The sequence below is a fragment of the Manis pentadactyla genome, chromosome 2, assembly GCF_030020395.1.
Source record: "Manis pentadactyla isolate mManPen7 chromosome 2, mManPen7.hap1, whole genome shotgun sequence".
Taxonomy (NCBI): domain Eukaryota; kingdom Metazoa; phylum Chordata; class Mammalia; order Pholidota; family Manidae; genus Manis; species Manis pentadactyla.
The window spans coordinates 154,505,706-154,533,374 of record NC_080020.1 but is presented as its reverse complement, the minus strand read 5'-3'; the positions used below and the strand labels follow the sequence as shown (position 1 = coordinate 154,533,374).

Genomic DNA, 27,669 nt, shown 5'->3' with positions numbered 1-27,669 from the left:
CATGTAAATTTATTTCCCCCTATTTGTTCTGAAATAATACCTTTATAAGAGTATGAGAAACAAAAACACTCCAAAAAATGCCTATGAAGAAAACTCTTCAGGAGTTCTTTAAGCTAAAGCAAATTAATTGTTTTCTGAGTTTTATAGCAATTGTATTATTTGGCCTCACTAAGCTCTGTGCTTAGACAGCAAAGATACTTCTTTAGCTCAAGAGAAGTCAGAAAAGAATTCCTACTAAGTGAAAAAATTTTACTGCTATCCCAGGGAAGGAATTAGTCTATCCATACTCTGTCTGGTTTGTTCTAGTTTTTCTTCTGTCTTTAGAAAGTTGTATATACCATTTGCAGCATGCAGGACTAGGAAAAAAGGCCGAACAACCAAAACTTTATAGTATACAGAGTTCAATTAGGTTTTCTATAAAATTGTTAAATTCAATTAGATTTTGGATTTGTTTATTCTAGAAATAAAATATCACAGATATTCAAAAGAAAACTTAACTACACTTTAATGTTGGGAGAAGACAGCTTGTTCTTCTGTGTTGGCATTTCTCTCCACATGCTTTGAGGGCAACTCCTCACCTGCCCAAAATGTTACTAGATGGGACCAGTGCCCGCCTCCCAAGGACATTCACTGATTATATTCCATTTGTGGGTGGGGTTATAATGGCTTAACACAGGTTATTCCAACCTCCCAATCTTGTTAAATGCAGATTCTCATTCTGCGGACTGGGTTGGGGCCCAACACTCTCCATTTCTCAAAGCTCCCAGGTGATGTCACTACTGCTGGTCCCTGGACCGCAACTTTGGGTAGCAAGGCCTTAAGAGCCTCTGATACCCTGTCCTCCAGGACATGGCTCTGTGTGGGTTAGCCACTGCACTTCCTGTCCCAGAAGGCAAGCTGACCTCAGAGGGCCTGCTTCCCTTCTGACACTAGCCCTTCTCTCAGCTCACTCCTGCCCAGCTTCTCCACCTGTGTGAGGCAAATCACGTTAGATTTAGTCCAAGGGCTAGTGTTTTTGCCTATGGGACTATATTTAGTAATAGAAGAGTGAGTGGAAAGCTTATTAACCAAGCCTCAGGCTTCTCCAATACTCAGCTCTGCTTTTGGAGGGAGGAGGGAATTAAGAGCAGATTTTATGATTTTCACTCTGCATCTTGTCTGTTCCCTTGGCAGGCAGCCCAGAAGGCAGGAGAGGGAACTGATCAGATCTGTGCTCCTAGAACCTCTATATTCAGGACCTAGATACACTACATATAAGTATATACATGACATTCCTACACAACACCTGGCACCAGATTCGTGGACTTCCTCTGACCCTCAACCTCCAATCATGTGGGCTCCAGGCCTTGTACAGGTCGGACCGACAATCTCTTATCAGTAACCCTGAAATCTCCAAAGCTCTCTAAAGCTTTTTCTAACTTATTTAGAAACAAAATTTGATGCCTAAACTCTCAGGAGTACAACCTAAGCTGAACTGATATGATGCTTCCTCCATAGATAGTCTTATGAATCACAAGCTATATGTACTATGAACCTTTCAAAAAATCTGAATTCCCTAATACATGTGGCTCCAGAGTGCTGAGTAAGGGTGTGTGGACCTCTAGCTCTGTGGCCTTGCTGCTGCTAATGGGCATCACTTCCATGTCACTTCCACATTCCATTTCCAAGGCCGCACCTAAGAACTTGTGATCGCCCAGAACTGCTTTTTTCTGAAACACTAAACCCTTGGGCCTCATTTCCATACCTAAGTCTCCATTAGCCCCTTGCTCCTACCATCCCTGCCATTTAGCTTGCTGGATCCCCCACCCACTGGCTTGTCCATGTCCTGTCTGGCTTCAAGTCCTTCTCCAGGCAGCTAATCCCACATAGTCCAGCATGTGCGTTGCTCTCCTGTCAACACCCTATGTCCTGGTACCTTCCCCGTCCTACAGGATTCCAACATCATTGTAATCCAACTAGCCAGCTTTCACTCTCCACCCTTGGGCTGCAGTGTACATTGGAGTAAAAGGACAGAAGTGTGAGGTAGTGCCACAGTGACCCTCAGCTGGGCCCCCAGTGGTACCTGAGGGGCTGGTCCTACAAACCCCTCTCAGGGCCCATGGACTCCCAGTCAACAGATGTCTCAGCTATTTGCAATGTGACTACTCCAAACTTAAGTGCTGACTGACACCACTGCTCTCAAGCTCTACTGGCTTTCTGTCATTGGCCCATACATATTTTCAAGTACCGTGATCTCCATTTTTTTCATTAAAGATACACACAATATATTCATTCCTATTCCTTGTCAAAAATTAGAGAACATGGAAACTAGAGATTAAAGAGTAAATGCCGCCAATGCAGACACTAAGAGGTGGCCACTGTTAACAGCCTGGTGTGAAAGGTTTTCTCTAAGCCACAGTAACCTGGCTTTGGGGCCTATTGCTTCACAGAGACTATCTTGCCAAGGTCAAGCACTGTCCTAACTGCCAGGCTCTGTGCGGCTCTGCTCGCTCTTCGCTGTTTCTGGCCTTGTTGGGATATGCTGACCACATCTTTTTTCCTGCTTCCTGTTACATGGTCGGCTGGCCTTCCTTCTGCTGGCCTTGCCCTCAGGATTCTGTCTTTAGCCTTCTACTTGTCCCATTTCTCACCCTCAAGACCAAGTTCCAAGCAGGCATTTCTGCTGGGATGTTCCACAGCCACCTTCAACTCAGCAGGCTGGAGGTGGTGTGCACCCTCCCTGCCCTAGTCACAATCGTATGCTGTGGGTAGTACTGATCTGCTCTACTTTAACAAATGGCAGCTCAGAGGACCACTTTTCTCGAGTCCTGCAGTAAGTGGCAGAGCCAGGATGTGATCTGGGCCTGCCTGAGGGTAAGCCTGGCTTTGTGACCCCATACCACTCTGTGTCTCTCTACCCTGGAGAAAGCTGCCCCTCAGACCACCAAAGCCAGAAATGAGGATGGCTGCAAATTCCACCATTTCTTCAGTTAAAGCAGATACTGAGAACTGACTGCACCAGGTTCTGAACTTTCTCAGGTTCTAACCCTCAACCCAGCAATGGTCTCTGTCCAGTTGCCAGGGTGTAGGTGTTCCTGAGGGAGAAACCACAGAAGTACACAATCTCATGACTGCCCGGCTGATGAGCCCCACTCAGGTCCACGACAGGGCCTTTCTGGGCGTCACCTTCCATGAGGAATAGCAATTGGAGGAGTGACCAGAGGAGTAGCTGGATGGCTACAGATGTAGGCAAGATCTAGGGGGCTCACATTCGGTTGGAGAGATGTCATTCAGAACAGTTTACAATAGTAGAAATTACATAAGCTCATTCATTGCCAGGAGACTTTTTTATTGGAAATAATGCGAGTGGGGGCAGAGAACAGGGTGCCTTTGAAAAGAGGTTCACATTTAAATATAAACACAATGACTATTTATAGGGGTGTTGGAAAGCTTTAAAGAGATTATAAAGGTTCTACTCAGCTAAAGGTTTTATGACATACCACTATTTTGCAACCCAGAGATCAATGCCCAGCGTTTAAAGTTCATTTAAAGACTGGCTTTCTATATGCAGATTATATTTCAATAAAAACACTTAACAAAAAAATAATCCAATTAAAAAAATGGGCAGAGGAGATAAGCAGACAGTTCGCCAAAGAAGAAATTCAGATGGCCAACATACACATGAAAAGATGCTCCACATCGCTAGTTATCAGAGAAATGCAAATTAAAACCACAATGAGATATAACCTCACATGAGTAAGGATGGCTACCATCCAAAAGACAAACAATAACAAATGTTGGCGAGGTTGTGGAGAAAGGGGAACCCTCCTACACTGCTGGTGGGAATGTAAATTAGTTCAACCATTGTGGAAAGCAATATGGAGGTTCCTCAAAATGCTCAAAGTAGACATACCATTTGACCCAGGAATTCCACTTCTAGGAATTTATCCTAAGAATGCAGCAGCCCAGTTTGAAAAAGACAGATGCACCCCTAGGTTTATCGCAGCCCTATTTACAATAGCCAAGAAATGGAAGCAACCTAAGTGTCCATTAGTAGATGAATGGGTAAAGAAGATGTGGTACATATACACAATGGAATATTATTCAGCCATAAGAAGAAAACAAATCCTACCATTTGCAACAACATGGATGGAACTAGAGGGTATTATGCTCAGTGAAATAAGCCAAGCAGAGAAAGACAAATACCAAATGATTTCACTCATATGTGGAGTATAAGAACAAAGAAAAACTGAAGGAACAAAACAGCAGCACAATCACAGAACCCAAGAATGGACTAACAGTTACCAAAGGGAAAGGGACTGGGGAGAATGGGAGGGAAGGGAGGGATAAGGGCGGGGAAGAAGAAGGGGGGTATTACGATTAGCATGTATAATGTGGAGGGGGTGGAAGGGGAGGGCTGTGCAACACAGAGAAGACAGGTAGTGACTCTACAACATCTTACTTCGCTGATGGACAGTGACTGTAATGGGGTTTGTGGGGGGAACTTGGTGAAGGGGGACCCTAGTAAACATAATGTTCTTCATGTAATTGTAGATTAATGATAACAAAAGAAAAAAAAACACTTAACAAAGAAAAAATAAAAATTTTTGGCTTCCTCCTTTCCAAACAGCTGCAGCGGGTGGGGTAACAAGTAGAATGGCACTCTTGTGAAACACCTACTCATTATCTCCTCAGGTGCACAAGAATCACTAATAATGATGGTGCCTGATAATAACATCGATAATAATAAGGGTACCCATGCTCCATCACTAATTATCTTCAGTAGGTCAACTAAGACCAATGTGAAAATTAAAAAGCATTTTTTAATTTTAAAATTTACATTCTAATGAATGGATCCTGAGAATAAAAATGGACATCCCATACTGATGTTAGAGGACTATCTTAGACACAGATGATGAGATTTTCAATCTGACTGCCAAACTCTTTCTCTCTGATGATACGTAAGAAAGGATGATACGTATTTATTTTATTCATGCCCTCAATATGGGAAAAACACATTATGTAACTAGATCTAATTTAAAAAGAATGTTAAACATTCATTTACTATTACTATAAAAACTACCCTAAAGTAAGTAAGCTCTATTAATAAACTAACAAATGATTTATATGGAAAAAGTTAAACAATATTCAAGACACTTTACTGTTTTACAAACCTGAATGCATGTAATTCTAAGCAGACTCTATATAACTAGCTTGTGTGTCACTGAGAGTGAGCATTCTCTGAAATTCCTGGGCTCTCAGGGCTGCCATGTTCCCTGTTCCCTGTAAACCAAAGGTGAAAACTCCTCAGTACATCAGCGAGGGAGGTACTTAACTAGGCTTGGAAAAACATGTACTGGCACAGAGGCCACAGGGGAGAAAGGAAGATGCAAAGTTCAGGCTGTGAAAGGGATTACACTGAAATAGAGCAGGAGACCATTTACAGGCTTTTACATTTTGATTTTAGACTACCTGTGTACAAGTGGCAGGTAGACACTTGGCTCCCACTGAGCCCCACTCTCCTGGTATTTAAGTTCTTGTGGAATTCTCCTTTAGAGTATGGGCTGGACCTCATTTCTAATGAGCAGAATACTGCAAAAGTTAATGAGCAAAATACTGCAAAAGCGATGGCAGGTCACTTCCAAGATTATGTTATAAAAGCCTGACTTCTGTCCTGCTAGCTTGTTCTCTCCCTTGTCTTCTTGCTTGCCTGCTCTGGGGAAGCCAACTGCTTTGAGCTGCCCAGTGGGGAGGACTCCTGACAGACTGCTGGCCGGGACAGCAAGGAACCAAGATCCTCAGTCCAATAGGCCCCAAAGAATGGAATCCTGGCATTACCCACCTGAGGGAGCTCAGAGGCAGATCCACCTTGACTTGAGCCTTAAGATTTTGCCTTCAGCTCCAGGCAACACCTTGACTGCAGTCTTGTGAAAGCCAGAGAGACCAGCTAAGCTGCACCCAAATGCCTGACCCACAGAAACCGTGAGATAGTAAATGTTGGTGTTTTAAGTGACTAGGTTTTGGGGTAATTTGTTACTGAGAAATAGATAACTAATACAGTATGCAGACCACCAGAGCAGGGGTCAGCAAACTTTTTCTGTAAAGCGCTAAATAGTAAATATTTTCAGGTTTCTGGGCCTTATGGTCTCTGTGGAAACCACTCAACTCTGCTGTTGCAATATGAAAGCAGCCACAGGTAGTATGTAAATGAGAGTGGCTATGTTTCTAATAAAGCTTTACCTGCAGAAACAGGTCGTGATTTGGCCCACTGGCTGCAGTTTGCCAACTTCTGCTCTAAGGACAGGTTGTGGAGAAATCCTATTTCTGAGTTAAAAGGCAGATGATCTCTATTTTACCACTGTGTTAAAAATTATCTTTACAATTAAAAAAAAAAGTTCAGCCTATTCTGGGCAACACAAGAATCACAGACACTTGAAAAGGAAAACAGGTGTCCAAAACATTTCTGAATTTGGTAAGTAATCTAAGAAATATAGTATCTTTTATGATAAATGGATATCTCAATTTGCATTTTGATAGGGAAAAGCTGACACCCAATACTGGAGACAAATGTGAGCCAGAGGACACTAACTGAATTAGTGGTTTACCACAACCTCGATCATGCTAGCTCCTTAAATATGTGCTGGTGTTCCCCTCACACAGCCCGCTTTCCTGGCAGTGAGCAGAGGGCCTTACCTTTGCTTTTGGACAAGGGCGATGGAGGCTGCTCTGTAAACACTTCTAGGGATGGGGAGTCATGGTGGTCGAAGTCCTTGTCCATGGCTTCTATGAGACCCGTGAGGTCAGAGTCCTCTGAGCTGTGCCTCGTGCTGCTGACCCGGTCGGGGTGGGGAGGGTGCGCAAGCCGGGTGGGGGACAGCCTGTCCAGCTGTGGCTCCTGGTGCACAGGCACTGGTGGTGGTGGGGGCGGACAGTGCTGCTCCAGCGGGCTGGGGACGTGGTGCTGGCTGCTGTGCTGGCTCTGTCTGGCCCCCTTGGACTTCCTGCCTGCTGCAGGACCCTGGGCCACGGCATTTGAGTCTAAGACAAGGGGGCCTGCTTTGCTAGCAGCTTGAGCAGAAGTCCTGCTAGAGGTACTTGAGCTGTTTTTGGCTCTTATATTTTCCACATCAGTTGAGTTTCTATTGCTGTGGCTGCCATGTGGGTGGACCGCTGGGCCACACTGCTTATGACCCCCGGCCCCGGGCCGGGACGATGAGCTGCCTGCTCCACAGAACCCCCTACTGTGACCTGGGTCACAGCTGAGAGTGTTCAAGCTGAAAAAAGGACCAACTGCACATCAGTAAAGAGCAACCTACAAAATCTAAGATTAAAAAAAATTTATTTCATTAGTTACAGCCACCACAAATATAAACCTCTCTAAGGAAAAAACAGCAAGAAATAAGGATAGTTTTCCCAACTCTATAGGGTCTGCTCTCTGCAAATTTAGGAATTGAGTCAGTCATCTATCTGAGAACATTTGAACTCTCACGAACATAACAGAAACAGAGCTATGAGTTCTTGTAACTGACAGCGACACACAGGGTATTATTAAGTGATTAGAATTAGGATTCTTTCCCCCCGAGCAAAGATGAAAAGCAGAAACTTATTTTTTCTAATTACGTCAGCCAGATCTATGTATACTAGATAATTTATTTCCAGCAAATGAACATACTTTCCTTCAGATGGAATACCAACGATTCTCCTGAGATCAAATGGTCTTCCCACATCAAAGGGCGGGTTTGAGGCCTCAAAGGATAGTCGCCTTCGAAATGGCTCCCAAATTCCTTGAGCTTCTAAATAGGCTGTTCCAATTACCAAAAGAAACAGTGCACTGTAGGTACAGAAGGTGGGGCATCAGGGTTCATTCATTAGTGCAAGGGTAATACAATTTAACATTAAAGGCAGAATTTCTTGGTTAAAGTACAGTATGATCTTAAAAAACAAAGATGCCTGTGACAATTTTTAGTGGACAAGATGAAAACAAAGCATTATAAATAAAACTTTGCCCACCAACTTTTATAGAATGCCAGCCTACAGAGGCTTATATGGAGAAAACAGTCATTTCTATCAGAACAGACATTTACTTAGAGGACACTTTTCTTTTAGTTTTAATTCTCTAGGCCAACTCTTTCCCTTAAAGGATGGGTTAACTGCAAATTAATTTAGAGGTGAGTATATCTGATTCTCAAAACACACAGAGTACACTGGCAAAAAAACACAAGGATGTTGAGGATCTAAAAATATTTCTAATCAGTTGTATGTAGCTTAGATATTATTTAAAAAAACATTCTACTATGTTGAGTAAATTACATATGCCCAAATCAAGTAACTTTACCCGGTAAGTTATGAATATTTTCCTTTAAGAAATTAACATGTAGTTACTGTGCTTATCAAATCTGTTTATCGTATATGTCAGCCAAGTTCTGAATGCTCCCACTGGCGTATGTAAGCTTGACTAATGCAGAGGTCTGCTTTGATTTTTGGCAGATCCCCACTACTCAGAACAGTGAGTGCCACACAGTGGGCACTTGAGAAACAGTGGCAGGTGATGCCTGAATACCAACCTCGAAGGAAGCCACAAGTACCTCATTATTCCTGAGATGATGATGTACAGAGCCAGTTCCCAGTTGGGTCTGGGGAGGGCTTCTGCACAGGTTGCTAACATATGGTATGGAAGGGATGCATTCAGTACAAACACAAATTCAGAGCCACTGGTTGTTATAAACTTCAGTTCACGAATAACTCTAGAAGCTGTGAAATCAGGAGTGAACCTGAAACAGAATGACGGCAGTAAGACTGTCTTAAAAATATACTGCAAGCAGTTTAAATATACTAGCCCCATACACCAAATATAAAAAAATCAGAACTTTTGAGTTTGATACTTAGATTCAACTTCCTCATTTTAAGATGGAGAAAGTATTATCCCATGAAGTTAGTAACAAAACCAATCATATTCTATGCATGACTGGAGAAATTACATAAAATGAGTGATTAGCTTCCCATCATTCAGTGCATGGTCTCTGAGTTTCCTTTCCCGTCCCTTCTCCCTTTGCCTTTATCTAAATCCACTGTTCTCCCAGGATACACTCCCAATAGTGCCTTTAAAACACCACCACCCTAGCTGTAGAGATCTTTTCATTTTCTGCCCAATTACTCTGTTGGTTTTCTAACTGTTTGCCCCCCAACCAGATGGTCTGCACCTTGAGGAAAGGTGACTTATTCCTCATTCCCGTAGGTGTCAAGCACGATGCCTTATACAGAGTAATGTAGTTACTTATTAAGTAAATGTTCACTGAAGAGCATGTAATTATCACTCCATTAAGGGGGCAGAGGTTACATTTTATTACATAAACCTTACAGCACAAGTTATCAATTGTTAAAATAATGTTGCCACTATTGCCAACCCAGGCATTCAACCGGTCTTCTGCCCAAAGCATCCCCGCTCTGCTGCTGTGCACTGTGGGAAGACTGCATGCGTGACACAAGCAGCTGCCTTGCTGCTGAGACTGACCTGAGAGCCAATTTACAGCCAGCGCCCTCTGCTTTAACACAACCCTGAAATTAATTTTGAAACTGGTTTCTAAGGTTATCTGATCTACTTGGGAGATAGAGAAAGTTTCACAATTTTGAAAACAAAGATATGAAGAAATAACCAAAGATAAAGTAAAAAAAAAAACCAAATGAACACATTTGTTGGTAAAGGCTTCCTTTTGTGAGGATGGAAGCTTATCTGTGCATAGGGTTGAAACGACTTGAGTATGCAAAGTTGATGAAAATCTTATGAGAAAATACTTACAATACGATTATGTCTTTAGAGGCATTGGCGCTTAGTGCAAATTCTTGACAATTAACAACTTTAAAGCCATATCCCTCACATGAGTACCCACTGACTTCAATGGTTTCTATGTGAATTTGAAGTTGTCCTGTATTCTCTACTTTAAATGTTCTTTTCAGTGTGAAATTTGGTTCTCTTACTTTTGAACCTAAAGGAAAAAAATCAGGTATGAGTGTAAATCTTGCTCCAGGTCCAAATGACTAATGTATTTTTCATGAATTTATGCCAGAGATTATGAGCCACCTCCTCTTACTAAAGTGACAATCTGCCGCCCAGATTTCCTCAGGAAGCACTCCACATTTGCCATTTCAGATGGCAGAAGTTTAATTATGCTCTATTTTTCACAGAGTAAACCACCTAAGGCATGCAATGAATACTGAGCATTTAAATCTTTAAAGATACAAATCAAACAACCTTGAAACCAAGTCAGGGTGTTTTCTTAAAAATCTTAAGAAAGCACATGTGCACTCATAGAAATACACATACATGCCCATGTAGAAATACTGTTGTTTTTATTTTATTCTATTTATTGTTGAATAAATGCTGAAATTTGTACGCTTGGAACCGTTAGGAATACTTACTATCTGTACAGTCTTTTAATAATGCCTCTGTGATTTTAAAGCGTAAGGAGCTCCCTGGACCCGGAAGCTTGCCGGCCACCCTCAAGTTCTCGGTTGTTCCTTGTCCTTGGACCATCACGGCATCCATCACGGTCAGGTTATTTCTATGCAAGAACAAGAATTCGATTTTTTTCTCCCACTAATTTGCATAATTTTTTGATCTATAATTTTTACTTATTTTATAAGCCATGTAGAAATGAATACACTAAATTTAAAACAGTTATACTTCAAGAGTTTTAGAATATTTTTACACAGAGAAGAGCAAGAGTTTTTCATTTTTAAGAGTCACACATGATACAGTAAGACTATTCAGGTTTTAAAGCCATAAATGTAATCACAAGGGTATGTTTCATCAGGTATGGTGTGTGCATATTTTGGATAAAGTGAATACTCTATTTCATAAACTAGATAGGCAAACTTATACTGAAACAAATCATGTATGGACTTCTATATAAGTACTAAAAATCTACCTATGATTAAATAACAGAACATACCTGATTATGATTAGTGAAGAAACAGTTCTATTATAAATTGGAGTGAACTTTACTTTGACAGATTTCTTTTCTCCAGGTTTTAAAATAAGGTTTAAAACTGAATGTCGAGAGAAGCCCTCTGTAAATCCTGTTGAACTCCGCACTGGATGAGCCTTGGAAAATTGGGTAAACAGGGGTCATTAATATATTCTCTGGAAAAATGTTTTTTTCTTTACCCCAGCTACAGCCCAGGATTAGTTTCTTGAATTGATTAAATATGCAAACAATTTGATCCCTCATGACTTAGACACTAGTCAGGTGGCAAGCAGAGCTGGGCAACCAGGGATGACACTTTTTATTGTGCATTAAGTCCCCAAAGGGGCTTTGTTCCTCAGGTCACCAAAATCTTCATGTTAATAATAACAATCTGTTTTTGTATACCAATCTTTTATTTTTAACTTTAAAATGTTTGAAATATAACACACATACAGAAAAGGACACAAACCTAAGATGAACAGCTCAGTGTTTCAGCAAAAAGCAAGAAGCTGTGTAACCAACATCCAGCACCCTGAAGTCCCACTGATGCTGCCCCTGCTCTCAGTCACTGCTTTCCTTGAACAGTGTTAGCTAGAGGATCTTAAGGATGCATTGTATTTTTTTATTTGTAAAATTATTTCCAATTCACATCAATCTATCTTTGAATTTTATTTTGAAAACTAAGCACATAATTACTGTTTCACACTTGATTTGAAGTTTAAAGAATAGTTTAGTTTCATAACTAAAATATGACTTAACAGCTAGTTACAGACAACATTAAAAATTTGTTTTTTATAAAAAAATCATAGTGATACATATGGATACACTGATTTTTAAGCAACATTAAGTTTAAATGTTTTTGGGAAAGGGGCTGGTAGCAGCTGGCTATAAATGTCCATGGCTCTTCATGGCTCTGCTAACATGTGGAAGGGAGTGAGTTCTGTATGATTTTCTACTCCACTTGGCATAGTTGAGTTTAAAACATACAGACCTATCTACTTGCACTGGCATACTTCTACAAATACAACTTAGAGTCAATAGGCTTAAGGAAGCACACTACTTCTTAACTTTCCCTTCTGAGGCAAAATTTTTTTTCAGCATGTAACAATCTTCTCTGTTATTGTCTACTAGGACAACAGAATATTCCAATTGTTCCAAAATGGTTGGCAAATAGGTTCCCTTTTAAATAAAATATCTGGTAATTGATGGATACATTACATACTATACTTGATGTATTCCCAACAAACTCTAGCTAATTTAACCTCTAGTAACTTGGCAAACACTTGAGCATGGTGTGATGCCTGAAGAGTGTCATCAAGGGCCTGGATAATTTTCAGTAATTTTGTAGTGGTGATTCTCAAAGAGGGACCCCATTGGGCCCCTGGGAATCTGAGAGATCTTTTCAGGGTATCCATGGTGTCAAAACTATGTTCATAATACCAACTGATGCTATTTGCCTTTTTCAGTGTTGACATTCACACTGATAGTCAGCAAAAGCAATGGTGGGTAAAACTGCTGACCCTTATGAGGCAGAACAGGGACATGAGACAAGCATCCTGATTCTTTCTTGCCCATGATGAAAAATGCCAAGATATAAATAGTATAGTAAGAACAGGAGGGACTCCATCTTAAGGCTAAGATTTCATTTTAAGGAGGTGAGATTCCTAACATACTCTACTGTGATTAGCCAACAACCGAATGTATCTTCAGGCAGGGCGAGTGGTCCTAAATGGGATGTTTCCACTGCTTGAGGGCAACCACTATCTTGGAGAAGAACAGGACCAATTAATTCCTTGTGGTAAGTTTACCTTACAGAATATCTAGAGGATTGACCATGGGTGGAGACATAATCTCTCTCACTGGAAACAGACATCATGTCAAGCCTATGTCCCCGGGCCCTTTGCCCCATTTTTGAAACCCTTAAAAGACACAAATCCCAAGCTTTAAGTGCACTTCCTCTCTGTGTCTGCCTGCATTCCCCTTTTTTCAAGTGTGATCTCTGCCTTAAATAAAGCCTTCTCACTGCTTGACTTACTGCGTTTTGTCTGTGCTCTTCCAGTGGTGTCATTACTTTGGTATTTCATTCAGCTTTCTAGACTTAAGCACTAGTCTTCTGTTGTTCTACTTAAGGCAAGTAGGGAAGGGCTACTGAGATCTCTGATTTGGGCCTCCAAGTTCCCATTGCTAGGGTGACCTGGACAAGACTGCAGCCGTATGATCATGCTCTTTAGCAGCTTGCCCAAAAATCTCCTTTCTTTGCCTTTGAGAAGTTCTCAGAACATAATCTCACTTTATCCAATGCTCCTCAGCTACCCCAAATCCTGGGGTCGTAGGGACTTAGCTCTCATGCCATGCAGGTTCGAGCAGACATTGGACCCCAGGTGACCCTGGCTTCAGAAGTTGGCAAGGGATCTGCCCTATGCTGAGCAGTTCAGTGGACTTCCCTGTCCTCCCTGTTTGTCCTTGCTCTCTACTGTCTGCATGGCTGTTGCACTGTTGCCAATTGCTACTACTCTCGCTTCTTACCTACACTCGTCCGACCTGGTTGAGAATTTTCTCGGTCAGAGTCAAGTACTCTCCCCAATTCAGGCTGAGGTTTCACCTAGTGCACAGGGAGACACCTCCCCAGATGCAGCTGCCCAACAACACTTAGGCATGAAGTGAAGCAGTGTTATCATACTTCCCTAGCAGGCGTTAGGTCTTCATTTTTGGGGGGGAAGGTGGCAACAGCTGGCTATAAATGTCCATAGCTCTTCATGGTTCTGCTAACATGTGGAAGGAGAATGAGTTTTGTATGATTTTCTCCTTCACAGCCATGCACTTGTAGTTAAAATTCTTTTATTACTGATTAGGCAGTAGTATTAATATCATTAAATTTCAACCCTTGAGCACATGCCGTTTTAATAAACCATGTAATGAAATGGGAAGTATTCATACCCCTGTTGCATACTGAAGTACCAGGCAGTCTTGAAAAGCTATAATTTGAGATGCAAACTGAACTACTTGAAAGAATGACTGACAGTCAATCTATGGTTACTCAGACTAAGTTATTTGGTAAATATTTTCATGAATTGTATCCATTCAATTAAAGAAAAAAATTGAAGTATTCACTGCCAATGATAAAATTCAAGTGTTTGAACAAAATTTACTATCTTGGAAAACTTGGGTCCACCCCTGTGAGCTCAACAGCTTGCCAATAGTTAAAGGTTCCACTGTAGAGTGAACTGAGTCAATATTTGGAAGCTCTGCATATCTTGGTGAACCAGTATTTTCCAAAGGACTGATGAATAGTATTTTAATTAAAAAGGCAATTACATGTATGTATCATGTCAGATATTTATCATATACTTCAACCAAAATAATATATCATGAGAGATTAGATGCAGAAGCAGATAAGAATCTGTGTATTAAGTTAGAGAGCTATTTAATAGATTTGTAAAAACAAACCCACTCTTGCAATTTTTTGGGGGGGAAATATAACTTTTTCATTTTTATGTTTACCTATGTTAAATTGAGTGGGTTGTGTTTTTTTATTAAGGTATCATTGATGTACAATCTTATGAAGGTTTCACATGAGCAACATTGTGGTTACTACATCATCCATATTACCAAGTTCCTCAGCCACTGCAGTCACTGTCCATCGGTGTAGTAAGATGCTATAGAGTCACTACTTGTCTCCTCTATGCCCTCCCTACACTATGTGTGCTAATCATAATACCCCTTAATCCCCTTTTCCCTCTCTTCCGGCCTGCCTTAACCACCCTCTTTCTCTTTGGTAACTGCTAGTCTCTTCTTGGAGTCTGTGAGTCTGATTTTGTTCCTTCAGTTTTTGCTTTGTTGTTATAATCTACAAAAGAGTGAAATCATTTGGTACTTTTTCTCCACCTGGCTTATTTCACTGAGCATAATACCCTCTAGCTCCATCCATGTTGTTGCATATGGTAGGATTTGTTTTCTTCTTATGGCTGAATAATATTCCATTGTGTATATGTACCACATCTTCTTTATCCATTCATCTACTGATGGACACTTAGGCTGCTTCCATTTCTTGGCTATTATAAATAGTGTTGTGAATAACATAGGGGTACATATGTCTTTTTGAATCTGGGATCTTGTTTTCTTTTGGTAAATTCCTAGGAATGGAATTCCTAGGTCAAATGGTGTTTCTATTTTTATATTTTTGAGGAACCTCCATATTGCTTTCCACAATGGTTGAACTAGTTTCCATTCCCACCGGCAGTGTAGGAAGGTTCCCCTTTCTCTGCATCCTCACCAGCATTTGTTGTTTCTTGTCTTTTGGATGTTGGCCATCCTAACTGGTGTTAGGTGATATCTCATTGTGGTTTTAATCATTTCCCTGATGATTAGCAATGTGGGGCTTCTTTTCATGTGCCTGTTGGCCATCTGAATTTCTTTGGAGAAGTGTCTGTTCAGATCTGCCCATTTTTTAAATCAGGTTATTTACTTTATGAGTGTTGAGGCATGTGAGTTCTTTATATATTTTGGATGTTAACCCCTTATTGGATATGTCATTCATGAATATATTCTCCCATACTGTAGGGGTACCCTTTTGTTCTGCTGATGGTGTCCTTTGCTGAACAGAAGCTTTTTAGTTCGAAGTAGTTGGAATGGGTTTATTCTTATTTTAAATGAGTTAAATCAATATTTTAAGGATTTCACTTCTTTTTCCCAGTTTTATTGAGAAATAATTGATACGTATCACTGCATAAATTTAAGGCATACAGCTTGATGGTTTGGTTTACAGAAATGATTACCACAAGAGGTTCAGCTAGCATCCATCTTCTCATACAGATATAATGAAAAGAAAAGAAAAAAGAAAAAGGAAAAAAAATTTCTCCTTGTGAAGATAACTCTTAGGATTTACTCTCTTAACAGTTTCCCTATATACCACACAGTGGTGTTAGCTACAGTCACCCTGCTGTACACTGATCTATAGTATTTATTTATCTTATAATTGGAAGTTTGTATCTTTCGACCACCTTCCTCCAATTCTTTCCCCCTACCCTCCACCTCTGGGAACCATAAGTCTGAATTCTTTCTCTATGAGTTTAGTTTTTTTTTTTTTTTGGTGGATTTCACATATAAGTGAAATCATACAGAATCTTTCTCTTACTTCTTTCACTCAGCATAGTGCCTTCAAGGTCCAACCATGTTATAAATGGCAGGAGCTCCTTGTTTTTTATGACTGAAAAATATTCCACTATATATTTATATCACAACTTCTTTAGCCATTCATCTATGGATGGACACTTAGGTGGCCTCCATGTCTTGGCTGTTGTAATAACACTGCTATGAACATGGGGTACAGCCATGTTTTTGAGTTAGTGTTTTTTCTTCTCTTGGAACTCCCAGAAGTGGGATTGCTGGATCATACAGTATTTCTATTTTTAATTTTTTGAGGAACCTCCATATTGTTTCCCATTATGGCTGCACCAATTTACATTCCTATCACAAGGGCTCTCTTTTCTCCACATCTATGCCAGCACCTGTTATCTCTTTTCTTGTTGATCATGGCCATTCTAACAGGTGTGAGGTGATATCTCACTGTGATTTTAATTTGCTTTTCCCTAATGACTACTAATGATGCACATCTTTTCATGTACCAGTTAGCCCTTTGTATAAAGAATCTTTAAAAATTTTTAATACAGTAAATATTGACAGATTTAACCTACATAAACAAAAAAAACCTCTCTGGCGTCCTTACTAATTTTTAAGACTGAAAAGGGGTCCTGAAGTCAAATATTTCAAGAACTACAGTTTTACAGCACTGTGGAGAACTGACAAATTTATCCTAAGTTCACCTAAGACCTCAAGAATTCCATATGTAGAATGGATTTCTGAGGTGTAGAGTTTTCTTATTCATCTTCCTACCTTCCATAGTGCCTATACGTCAGTGTTTTACATCAGGTAGATACCACTTAAGAATTTGTATTCAATAAGGAAAAAAAGGTAAATATTAGCTCATTTATTTCTTATATATATAGCTTCCGTTATAAAAGCAGAATGAAAGAAATTTTTGGTTCTTGAGTTTTCTGATTATTTGGAATCTAGATAACTGTGAGCTTATTATGTTGACATTTTATGGATGGAAAAAGCAAAATACAAAAAGATCCCAAGAGAAGAGCACAAGACTAGACTATATGACTGCCTAAATTTGGCAGAAAAAACCCCGCAACATTGAACATTTCTTATACAAAACTGACTTAAAGACAAGACTTAGAAAAAGGAACTATTCTACAAACGTTTGGCTAACATATGCCTTATATATTAAAACACAAAGCTAAATGTTTCAAGAACCATAAATATCTGGCTTGACAGGCTAATTAATGACTCCTAATCAGCAAATGACCGGGTGGCACAATGTCATGGGCAAGGGCTCTGGAATCTGAGAGAACTAGACTGGAATTTGGTCCTCCAGTTATTACAGGTATGAACTTTAGCAAATTACTTCCTCTTCTTGAGCTTTGTTTTTCCCACCAACAGAATAAGGGAATATCTCTTATGGTGGTTAGTAACTGCTCAGTCTAGCTGCTATAGTGATAACATGAAATTATAAATGTGAATCCATCTGGCATAATGCTGATACATGCCAGGTGCTCATGAAATGCTGGGAAGGGTTCTTCATTATGTCCTGTAATACTGAAAACCTTCATGTTGCTTTTCTTTCCAGGCCTAGTTAGCCACAGATTGACTTATCCAGTCAATATTTTCTGAGGGCTTCCTATACACCAAGGAACCAAATGAAGGGGTTCTGTGTGAGATTAATTTGCTCAGCAACTTCATAAGACACACATTACTAACTTCACATTACAAGAGAGAAAGCTGAAGTTCAGAAAGGTTTATTTACTTGGTCAAGATGACAAAACTAGTAGATACAAAGCCTGGATATTGTAGGAGCCAAACTGCCTTGTTGTAAGAGAGAAGCACGGCTGGAAGGCAGCTGCTATCACATGATGACTGTGACCATGGTCAGCAAAAGAGCCAACAAGCAGAGGAAGGAGGTGATCATTTTCTGTTTTCACTCAAATTCAGATGATGAAGGATTAACTAGATTCCTACTTTCATTCATTCAACACCATTCGTGTTATTAATATGGGAAAGAAACAAGATAAATAGAAGAGAGCCCTCAAGGAGCTTATACCCAGATCTGGAAAAAAGGGTACCGCACATCAAAAAGACAACCAAAACCAAAGTTAACCAAAGTCAATGGCAAGTCAGGGAGAAGCAAGGCCTCCCCCTCAGCGAAGGCTTCATGAACAGAATGTTTATGGATGAATGACATGTGGCTGCACAGAAGGAACAACACTGAGGCTAAGAGACATGAGCCAGTTTGAAGGTGGCTTTACTTCCAAGGGCGAATTTCCTGACTGATACGTACCCTACAAGGGCCTTATATAAGAATGAGTGCTGAGTGGCTGCTCACTGTGGCCTGGATAACAAAGAATATTTTGTTCCTAAAACAGATGAGTTTACGGATACATTTCTTAATTCAAGAATATCTATTGAGTGACAACTGTACATTTTCCTGTGCTAAGTATGAATACAGCCACCCACAGGCCTGGTGTTTTGGAGCTTACAATTTTATTAGAAAATATCCAAAATAAAAATTGTAATGATCAAGTTCAATATTTTGAGGCTTACTAAAAACAAATTATGTATTAGTATATACCTCATTTATATATTCTCTGGTACCCATTATTATAAACCTTCATGGGCTTAGTGTTTAATGCCTACAAATAGGAACCTTCCACCCAGTGTGTCTCATGTTGGTCTCAAGCCCACTAATTCCTCCTGGGTTTTTTGCCTCTTTTCAGAGGCAAATAATTACTGGACTGCTCTTACTTTTTTAGTAACTTGCCATTCAGCCAAACTTAAGGACAGTCAGTAGTTTTCTTTCACATTTGCATTTATCATATCATTGAATTTATCTTTGGAATAATATGAAGTCTGAATACTTACACTGTTTCTGAAGACTTGGAATTCTAGTGTTCTTAAATCTATCTTTGCCACCTTACTCAAGTTAAACCTAGAATAAAAAATGTACATATATTTCTTCATGAACAGCATCATAATTATGGGGTACAGAGTAATTATCAAGTTTGTACTTGTTTGCAGATTGCCTTTTCAGAAGATTCTGAGATAAATATTACTAGATTAACTGCCTTCAAAAAAATTGAAGTCTACAACTTACACTTAATGTTTTGTTGATTTTTAAAAACTGAAATATTTGTAAGGTTCTACTTATTTTCTCTTTATCATTTTTAGGAAAGGAATTCAACATTAGTTTTTCTTGTCTTAAACTGAAAGCTTTTCTTGGCGACTGACATAATGTCACTATCTCTCTCCAGAATCTTCTCTCAACTTTAAGTACAGATCCAGAATTTCTCTAAGCCAAGTCCCTTATTATATGAGCTGCAATAAAGTTTTAAATGTGCAAAATAATAATTCAGTGCCAGTATAGGAATATTTCCATGATCTAAAGCAATGCTTACCTTGACATTAACTTGTCTGCAAAGACTGAAGGGTTGGAATATAAAGCCAGAGGAATGAACTGAATATAGACAGGAACTTCTGCAGGGTTTTCTAAAGTAACTTCTTCTTCCTTAAACAAAATGACACAGTAAACCAAAGACTTCCACAGTTTAAAGTAAGAGTAGATACTTTATAACCCTATGAAGTATTTCCAAAGACTGATGTCACTTTGAATACTTACTGAAGAGCAGTTTGTATTGGTAAGTGGAAATTTCAAGTGCCGGGGTGAGCTAAGTATGGAAGGCCAGGAGAGCTCAGCAGTGATTTTTGATAGTATATTTTTTTGAAGGTCTGTATTTACTTCAAATATAGCACTCAATCTAGAAAAAATAATTTGGAAGTCACTATCAAAAGGACATATTTGAGTTTTCTGAATATAGTAAGTTCTATTAGGCTTGGGTACAGAAGAAATAAAAACAGAAATTTTATTCTGGTTCTGAATAAACACAGGTTTATATGCTCTCATATTCTATTATGCTTTTATTCATTTAATTTTTCTTGAAGTATAGTTGATATACAGTATTATATTGGTTTCAAATGTACATGGTGACTCAGCAGTTATCTACATTATTAAATCCTCACCCCAACTAGTGTAGTTACTGTCTGTCAACATAGAAAGAGATTATAGAACCACTGACTATATTCTCTATGCTGTACTTTCATCCCTGTGACTAATTTATATATGATTGAGATTTTGTGCCTTTTCATCCCATCCATTTTTTCACCCACGCACCACAACCCCTCCACCATGGTAACCATCAGTCACTTCTCAGTGTCATGAGTCTACTGCTGTTTTGTTCATTTTATTTTGTTTTGTATTCAGATTCCACATATAAGTGAAATCATATGGTATTTGTTTTTCTCTGCTTGGATTATTTCACTTAGTGTAATACACTCTAGGTCCATCCATGTTGTTGCAAATCTACTATGCTTTTAATAGACATGTATGAAGGTGTCTTTATTTTGGAACAAAGGCATGCCAAAATATCCATCACTGATTACCTGCATTGTTTTTGTACTGAATATGGAGAGGTAAAGGCAGGCATGTACAGCTAATATGATGTTATGGAGATTCCCAAAGGTCTTACACTCCTAGTGGAAAGCTGTAGACTAAAAGTAGGGAGCTAAGGATATTTTCAGTAAAACTAATGAGAAGGCAGTTCATTGCTTGGCTTATGGCTCTCTTCTGCTTGAGATTAAAAAAATAAGGCAAAATCCTGATAGGCAATGAAGATGTCAGTCAAAGAGGTAATAAAATGAGGGTTTTGTGCAGATGTATGTAAAGTCATTAACAATACTCAGGACCTCATTTGAGTATTTCCCTACTTATGCTTGTTTATAAGCCAGCTGTTTAACACTCAGAACACATTTCCTAAGGAAATGGTGTTAAAAATGGGGGCAAATGTCCCTGGGCCCAAACACTATAGCCTATTTTAATTCCAAAACCACTGAATTATGATACTCTAATATTGGTAAGTGTATTAGTAACATAAGTTCTCTGTAGCATGCACAATGCCAAGGAAACACAAAGGCAGAAGCAGGGAGAATGCCACACTCATGGCACCACTGGGGCATGGAGGAGTCTTCAGTGGCAGAATGCTGGGCACGCAGAGAGGAAGGCAGGGGTTTTGGTGGGTGGGAGGATGACGAGGCTTCCTGGCAGCACCATGAGTTTTCATAATTGGATGTTAAAATATGGAGGCTGCCTATATATTATAATGTCCACTATAGAAATGTAAGGGTCAGAGTGTCTTAATGAGTGTTCACTTAGTGGGCTCATTAGAAGAAGTCTCTTTGTACTTATTTTAATCATTTTAAAGGAAAAATTTCACTCTCTTTTGCCTTAAGAATACTTTCACAGCAGACAGTTCAGATAAATAGAAACTCTCAGATTTAATTATTAATGGTTTGAAAATATTACCATACTATAAACTGGAATATTCTCATGATACTGACAAATACTTCAAATTAGTCAATTGAGAAGAGCAGTTTTAAACAGTTGTCATATTATCATTATTCTATTCAAATTTTCTTCTGAAACAGAAGAAAAGATCAAATTTCTATACTGCCAAGTGCTTCTGAATCCAGGTGTGGTACTGGCTTGTTATTAGCACATTTTCTACCTTCCGAGGACATATGGTTAAAGCCCAATTGAACTGGGCCCCACGACCCCCTTAACAATTCAACTCTGGGAAAAGGAGGAGGCAGTTCTTTCCACAATGAGCAAATAGACACTTGGTCTCTACCATGGGGTTAACCTAGGAAATATTTGCTTTGCTTTTAACAGAAGTCAGTAGTAGGTAAAAACTCTCTTATGAATGTGTCTAAATAACACTGTAGTCATCCCACATAACTTCAAATAGTTTCTTTGTTCAGGAAGTGTCTAGAGCACTAGAGAAAAGCAAAAAATGGTAGTGTGTATATTTCTGAGTAATTAAAAATGGCAATTTAAGATGACTCATTAATAATTTTCTAAAGATGAGGCTTATTTTTTAGCTACAGAGAAGTAAAATAACCTAACAAGAATAACATTTAGGAGGTAACATCAACTGAGATGTTTTAAATGTGTAAAGATAGGTAAAATACTTCAAAAAAGCAAAACCACTAACCTATAACCTGAATTTTCATTTATTCCCATCCATCCTTTGAATAGGCTTTGATGCAAATCCCAATCAGCATCCCATGAGTCTTCCTGCATGGCTACACCAGGCTGCACTTTGGGTTCAGCTAAAACAAGGAAACATGTAATGACACACTCAGCTTTACATCTGTATCCACTTGTCAGTTAGTTTTCTTTCAGATGATTCCTATAGTACCAAGAGAGAGGAATGGACTTCACAGGCAGCAGCCTTTCATTAAAGAATATTCTGGGAGGAGTGAAGGGCACGAGAGAGAACAGCAAGATAACTTACATTTTGATAAAAAAGGCAAGCCAACATAGCAATGGTCCCCACACTGCAGTCCAGCATCAAAATAAATGTTTGCAATCTATGAAGAGGCACAGGAGAACCATGAATCCCAAATCCACAGAAGGTCACAATAACAAAATCCTAAAGGACGGGAATTCTCAGATACAACATTTTCAAACCTTTGATTTTTTTCCTGGCTCCAAGTCTTCCTTATTGCCCCGTAATCGTTTGTAGTAAAATCGAACATCTTCTGACAAAGATCGTATTTGTTGTATCTTTACCTTCTGTGAGAAGGAATTCATAATGTTTAAACTTTGATGAACTATTTTCCCCTACAGGAAGAAAACAAAACAAACAAACTCATTTGTATATGGCTGGATTTTCTTAAGAACACACACTTCAGATCTGACAGACATTTCTAAGAAACGAAAGCCCGAAAGACATCTAGAATTTTCACATATATGTTTTTTATGGCTTTATATAGAATAACTAGCAGGATAAATCTTTGCAATCTTGTTAAAATGAATTAAAGTAAAAATGTTTACATTTCACATTAAAATACTGACAATGCCAACAAAGGTACAGACACAGCTTAGAATAAAGTAAACAGTCACTGTGTTTATACCAAAGGCAGGCTGTCCTAAAAATGTCCAAATTCAGGATGAAATAATTCTAAAATCCAAAGCCAAATGAGACCCCCCCATTCAAAAATCAGATTTATTTTCCTGCCTAATATTTGGTATCAAAAGATAGAGAAGTTAAGAAAATGCAGAGGCAAAAGAGCTGAATGAGGGTGAGGTGAAGACTAAGGCCCATCATTTGCAGCCTAGCCAGAGGGAGCACTGTGGAGAGGCATCAGAGGCAGGCACAGGGGTGTGATGCTGACAGCATAAGAGCAGGAAGCACAAGGCCTCTGCAGAGACTGGGCTTGGCCTCTAACCAGCTGTGTTTTCCTGGCAGTTACCTGGTCTTCATGTCCCTGTAATTACTACTTCTCTCGTGTCCATGTCTTGTCTCTCAGGGGTGTAGTAGGGATCAAAAGAGGTAACAAAAATTACCTTTTACAATAACAAAATAAAATAACAAAGGTTCATTTTACAACAGTATTCAAATATTAAGTATTAAAGTAGGAGTTATTTGAAATGTTGACTTGAAAGTATTGTTTATCAGTTAGCTCTAGTATTCTCCATCTGCTGAAGAGAATTTACAGAATCTGGGAATTGTTATGGACTGAATGTTTGTGTCTCCCTCAAAATTCATTATGTTGAAATTCCAACCCGCAATGCGGTGATATTGGAGGTGGGGCCTTTGGGAGGTGATTAGGTCATGAGGGTGGAGCCCTAGTGAATGGGATTAGTGTCCTTAAAAGAAGACACAGAAGAGCCTGCCCACCCTCTCTGCTTTTTTGGCTCTGTGAGGATACAGAGAGAAGAGGGCCATTAGCAAAACTAGGAAGAGTGCCTTCACCATACTCTGGATCTTGGACTTCCAGCCTCCAGAACTATGAGAAATAATTGTTGTTTTAACCACCCAAACCATAAAAATTTGTAATAGCAGCCTAAGACAGTAATATCAAATTAATTTATAATTCTAAGCAAATATCTGGTCCTATAAGCCATCTGAAGATATGTGAAAGCTTAATTTGAAGTTGTTCAAAGCCACCACTTAATTTTTATACAGATACTTTCTCATTTAGTCCATCCATAGGCCTTTTGCTGTGTCATCTACTGAATCATTCATTCCCTTCTAGGATTTCTGCAGTGATTAAGGAGATCACTGATTGAAAAGGCAATTGAAAAAAGGAACAAGGTTCTTTTGGATAAGTAATGAAGTCAAGAGTTCTGTACAGTCAGTGCAAAGTGGAAAGACAAGACAAAGATTTAATTAAGACCCAAACTTAAACCCTGAAACTACTAATTCAAAATTTCTATTTTAACAAGCTATATTTTGAATTTTGGTTTAAATGTACATAGCATTAAGATTTTACAATATACTGTTTCTCTTAACCACATGTCAGGTAAGAGATGCTTCTATAGTTGCCCCAAGGTGCTTGGAACTGGTTTCATCATCTTCCTGCAAAAGGCAGTGGCTGTCTCCTGGTCTCCCCATTTCTTCCCTCCTTGTTCTCTAGGTTCAAATTCTAAGTCCTGTTTTTGACTGCTCTATCTACCTTATCCATACTTGTTTGACCTCCTCAGGCTATTCAAGCACAGTTCAAATGAATCATCTGACATGTCTCTTGCCTTAGTTGCCTTCTCCATCATTCTGCTCCTTCATCCCCCCAGTATCTTCTAAATGACTGCTACTGGGGATCAAAGATCTCTCACCCCTCTCCCAGAGGACCTCAGAGTCTTGTTGGGGACACCAACCGATAAGGCAGTATTTATAAGCCAATGTTTGCAGGCTTGCTGCAAAGAAAGGTGATTTCAAGTGGTTCCAAGATCACACATGAAACAACTAATACTGTTCAGTGGAGTCAAGAAATCTTCAGAGAGGAGATGACAACAGAGTTGAATCTTGAAAGCTGTGTAGAAGTTCTTGGAAGGTAGAACCAGAGGAAGAACATTCAAGGCAAACTATCAGCAAAGGCTTGGAGGTATGAAAGGGCTTTACTGCCTCTGTCAATGCCCTCAACTTAAGCCCCTCTTGCCGGGTTTCATGCGGATGCTGCCCAGAGTCCCTGGTTTGGCCCCCAGGCAGTCCACTGTTACTTCCACATGCATCCTATATTTACTTCTTCCAGAGAGCCAATCTTTAGAGCTCTGATGATGTCAAGCCTTTTCTGAAAAACTTTAGATTTTCATGGACTTAAATTCATTTATTATTTATTTTCATGCTATGACTCCAACATACCATTCCATCTTCTCTCTTGAAACCTCTCTTGATTCTAATGAGTAAGGCATCTCACTACTGCTTAAAGCCATCTCAGACTTCACTGCCACTGTGTCTACTCAGGTTGTTCCCTGGGGCCTGAAAGCCAGTTCACACCACCTCTTATCTATCCCTGCTGGAAGAAATTGTAAACCAGTTCATAAGGCATCTTCATCAATTAGATGTGTAGTTCCCTCAGAGCACTTAATTTTAACACTTCTTAGGGCAATTCCTGCATCTAGCTTTACATCCAGGAATCATGGGCCCACTTCCCATTCTATATAGAAAAACTTTTTGAGAGAAGGGATTTTTCTTCTTCTTCTTTCTATCACCTAAACAACTTGGCACAATGTCTTGACTCACAATAAGTGATTAATAAAGAATAACTGACTTTACTGTTGAATTCTAGGAACACAGAGGTAAAAGCAAAGAAAAAAACTGAGCAAGAAAAAGTCTGTAAATTAAATGTCTTACTGGAAAGGAAGGTGGAAGAACCATATGCTTTGGGAAGCAAGTCAGTGAACCCACTGCAATCACAGCCTTCACAGGAATTGTCAGGATCTGTGGAGTGAAGCAGCAGACGTAAAGAAACATGTTTCAGTCTGAGACTAATCTTGACAGTTACTGCATCATTTTTTGGATAAAAAAACTCATCTTTGGACTTACATTAGCACTAACACAATATTAAAACACTATTTATACATAAATTAATAAAAAAAAGGATTAGCAGCAGTATTAAAATCATCAGTGGATATTGCTGAATCTGTCCAAAATAAGGCATAAAATGCACAGAAATACAATAAATTTCCATGTACTTCTCAGTGATTCACTGAAGACATGTAAATGAAACCAATGGGGAAGGAATGAAGAACAGGTTTTTCATAATACAGGTTATTTTGTAGATTATTAATTCAGAAAAGAAAGTCAAATTGTACTTTTAAAGAAAAACTAGCATTTTCTAGAGCTACATAGCTCTATTTTGTTGTATAAAGCCATAAATTAACATCAACGTAATTACAAAAATATGAGTTGAACATTACAGATTTTGAATCTCACTCCACCCTTTTTGTAATTCACAAAGATACGTCTCTTAAGATATTTTTCCTCGTTTTTTAAATCCATACTAACAAAAACTTGTCTATCTATGAAATGCACTTATTTCTATCATATTGTTCACTTTTGGAAGTAATCAATTTGACATACTCCCAACAAATCATTTATTACGAATTAGTTTTCTTTCACATTAGGGTTGTATGTGCTGAAAAAGGCAGAAGAATGTGGGTAGCAATTGTTTAATTCAGCAGTGCTCAACTTCCCAAATAAATTTTTTTAATTTTTAATTTTGGTATCATTAATATACAATTACATGAGCAACACTGTGGTTACCAGATACCCCCAATATCAAGTCCCCACCACATACCCTATTACAGTCACTGTCCATCAGCATAGTAAGATGCTACAGAGACACTACTTGTCTTTTCTGTGCTATACTGCCTTCCCAGGGGCTCCCCACTCCGCATTATGTGTGCTAATCATAATACCCCTTAATCCCCTTATCCCTCCCTCCTCCCCAGTCCCTTTCCCTTTGGTAACTGTTAGTCCATTCTCAGGTTCTGTGAGTCTGCTGCTGTCTTGTTCCTTTAGCTTTTTCTTTCTTCTTGTATTCCACAGATGAGTGAAATCATTTGATACTTGTCTTTCTCTGCCTGGCTTATTTCACTGAGCATAATACCCTCTAGCTCCATCCATACTGCTGCAATGGATTTGTTTTCTTCTTAAGGCTGAATAATATTCCATTGTGTATATGTACCACCTCTTTATCCATTCATCTACTGATGGACATTCAGGTTGCTTCCATTTCTCAGCTACCGTAAATAGTGCTGCGATAAACATGGGGGTGCATATGTCTTTTTGAAATTGGGCTCCTGCGTTCTTAGGGTAAATTCCTAGGAGTGGAATTCCTGGGTCAAATGGTATTTCTATTTTGAGTTCTTTGAGGAACCTCCATATTGCCTTCCACAATGGTTGAACTAGCTTACATTCCCACCAGCAGTGTAGGAGGGTTTCCCTTTCTCCACATCCTCGCCAACATTTGTTGTTGTTTGTCTTTTGGATGGTGGCCATCCTAACTGGTGTGACATAATATCTCATTGTGGTTTTAATTTGCATTCTCTGATGATTAGCGATGTGGAGCATGTTTTCATGTGTCTGTTGGCCATCTGAATTTCTTCTTTGGAGAAGTGTCTGTTCAGCTCCTCTGCCCATTTTTTAATTGGTTTATTTGCTTTTTGTTTGTTGAGACGTGCGAGCTCTTTATATATTTTGGATGTCAACCCCTTATGGGATATGTCATTTATAAATATATTCTCCCATACTGTAGGGTACCTTTTTGT

General features: G+C 39.2%; 1 protein-coding gene across 2 annotated transcripts in view; it reads right to left on the bottom strand.

The window, feature by feature from the left end:
- The window catches only part of TMEM131 (transmembrane protein 131), a 237,384-nt gene that overhangs the window by 20,548 nt on the left and 189,167 nt on the right, over positions 1–27,669 (bottom strand). For both annotated transcript variants that reach the window (XM_057496958.1, XM_036879946.2), the window contains exons 19-31: positions 25,751–25,837; positions 22,585–22,737; positions 22,409–22,484; positions 22,106–22,223; positions 19,678–19,816; positions 19,457–19,566; positions 18,924–18,990; positions 10,929–11,080; positions 10,396–10,538; positions 9,776–9,962; positions 8,565–8,750; positions 7,652–7,810; positions 6,673–7,253 (exon numbers count right to left, since the gene is read on the bottom strand). In XM_057496958.1, coding sequence (XP_057352941.1) covers positions 6,673–7,253; positions 7,652–7,810; positions 8,565–8,750; positions 9,776–9,962; positions 10,396–10,538; positions 10,929–11,080; positions 18,924–18,990; positions 19,457–19,566; positions 19,678–19,816; positions 22,106–22,223; positions 22,409–22,484; positions 22,585–22,737; positions 25,751–25,837 — 2,158 coding nt within the window. The remainder of the gene's footprint in view (positions 1–6,672; positions 7,254–7,651; positions 7,811–8,564; positions 8,751–9,775; positions 9,963–10,395; positions 10,539–10,928; positions 11,081–18,923; positions 18,991–19,456; positions 19,567–19,677; positions 19,817–22,105; positions 22,224–22,408; positions 22,485–22,584; positions 22,738–25,750; positions 25,838–27,669) is intronic.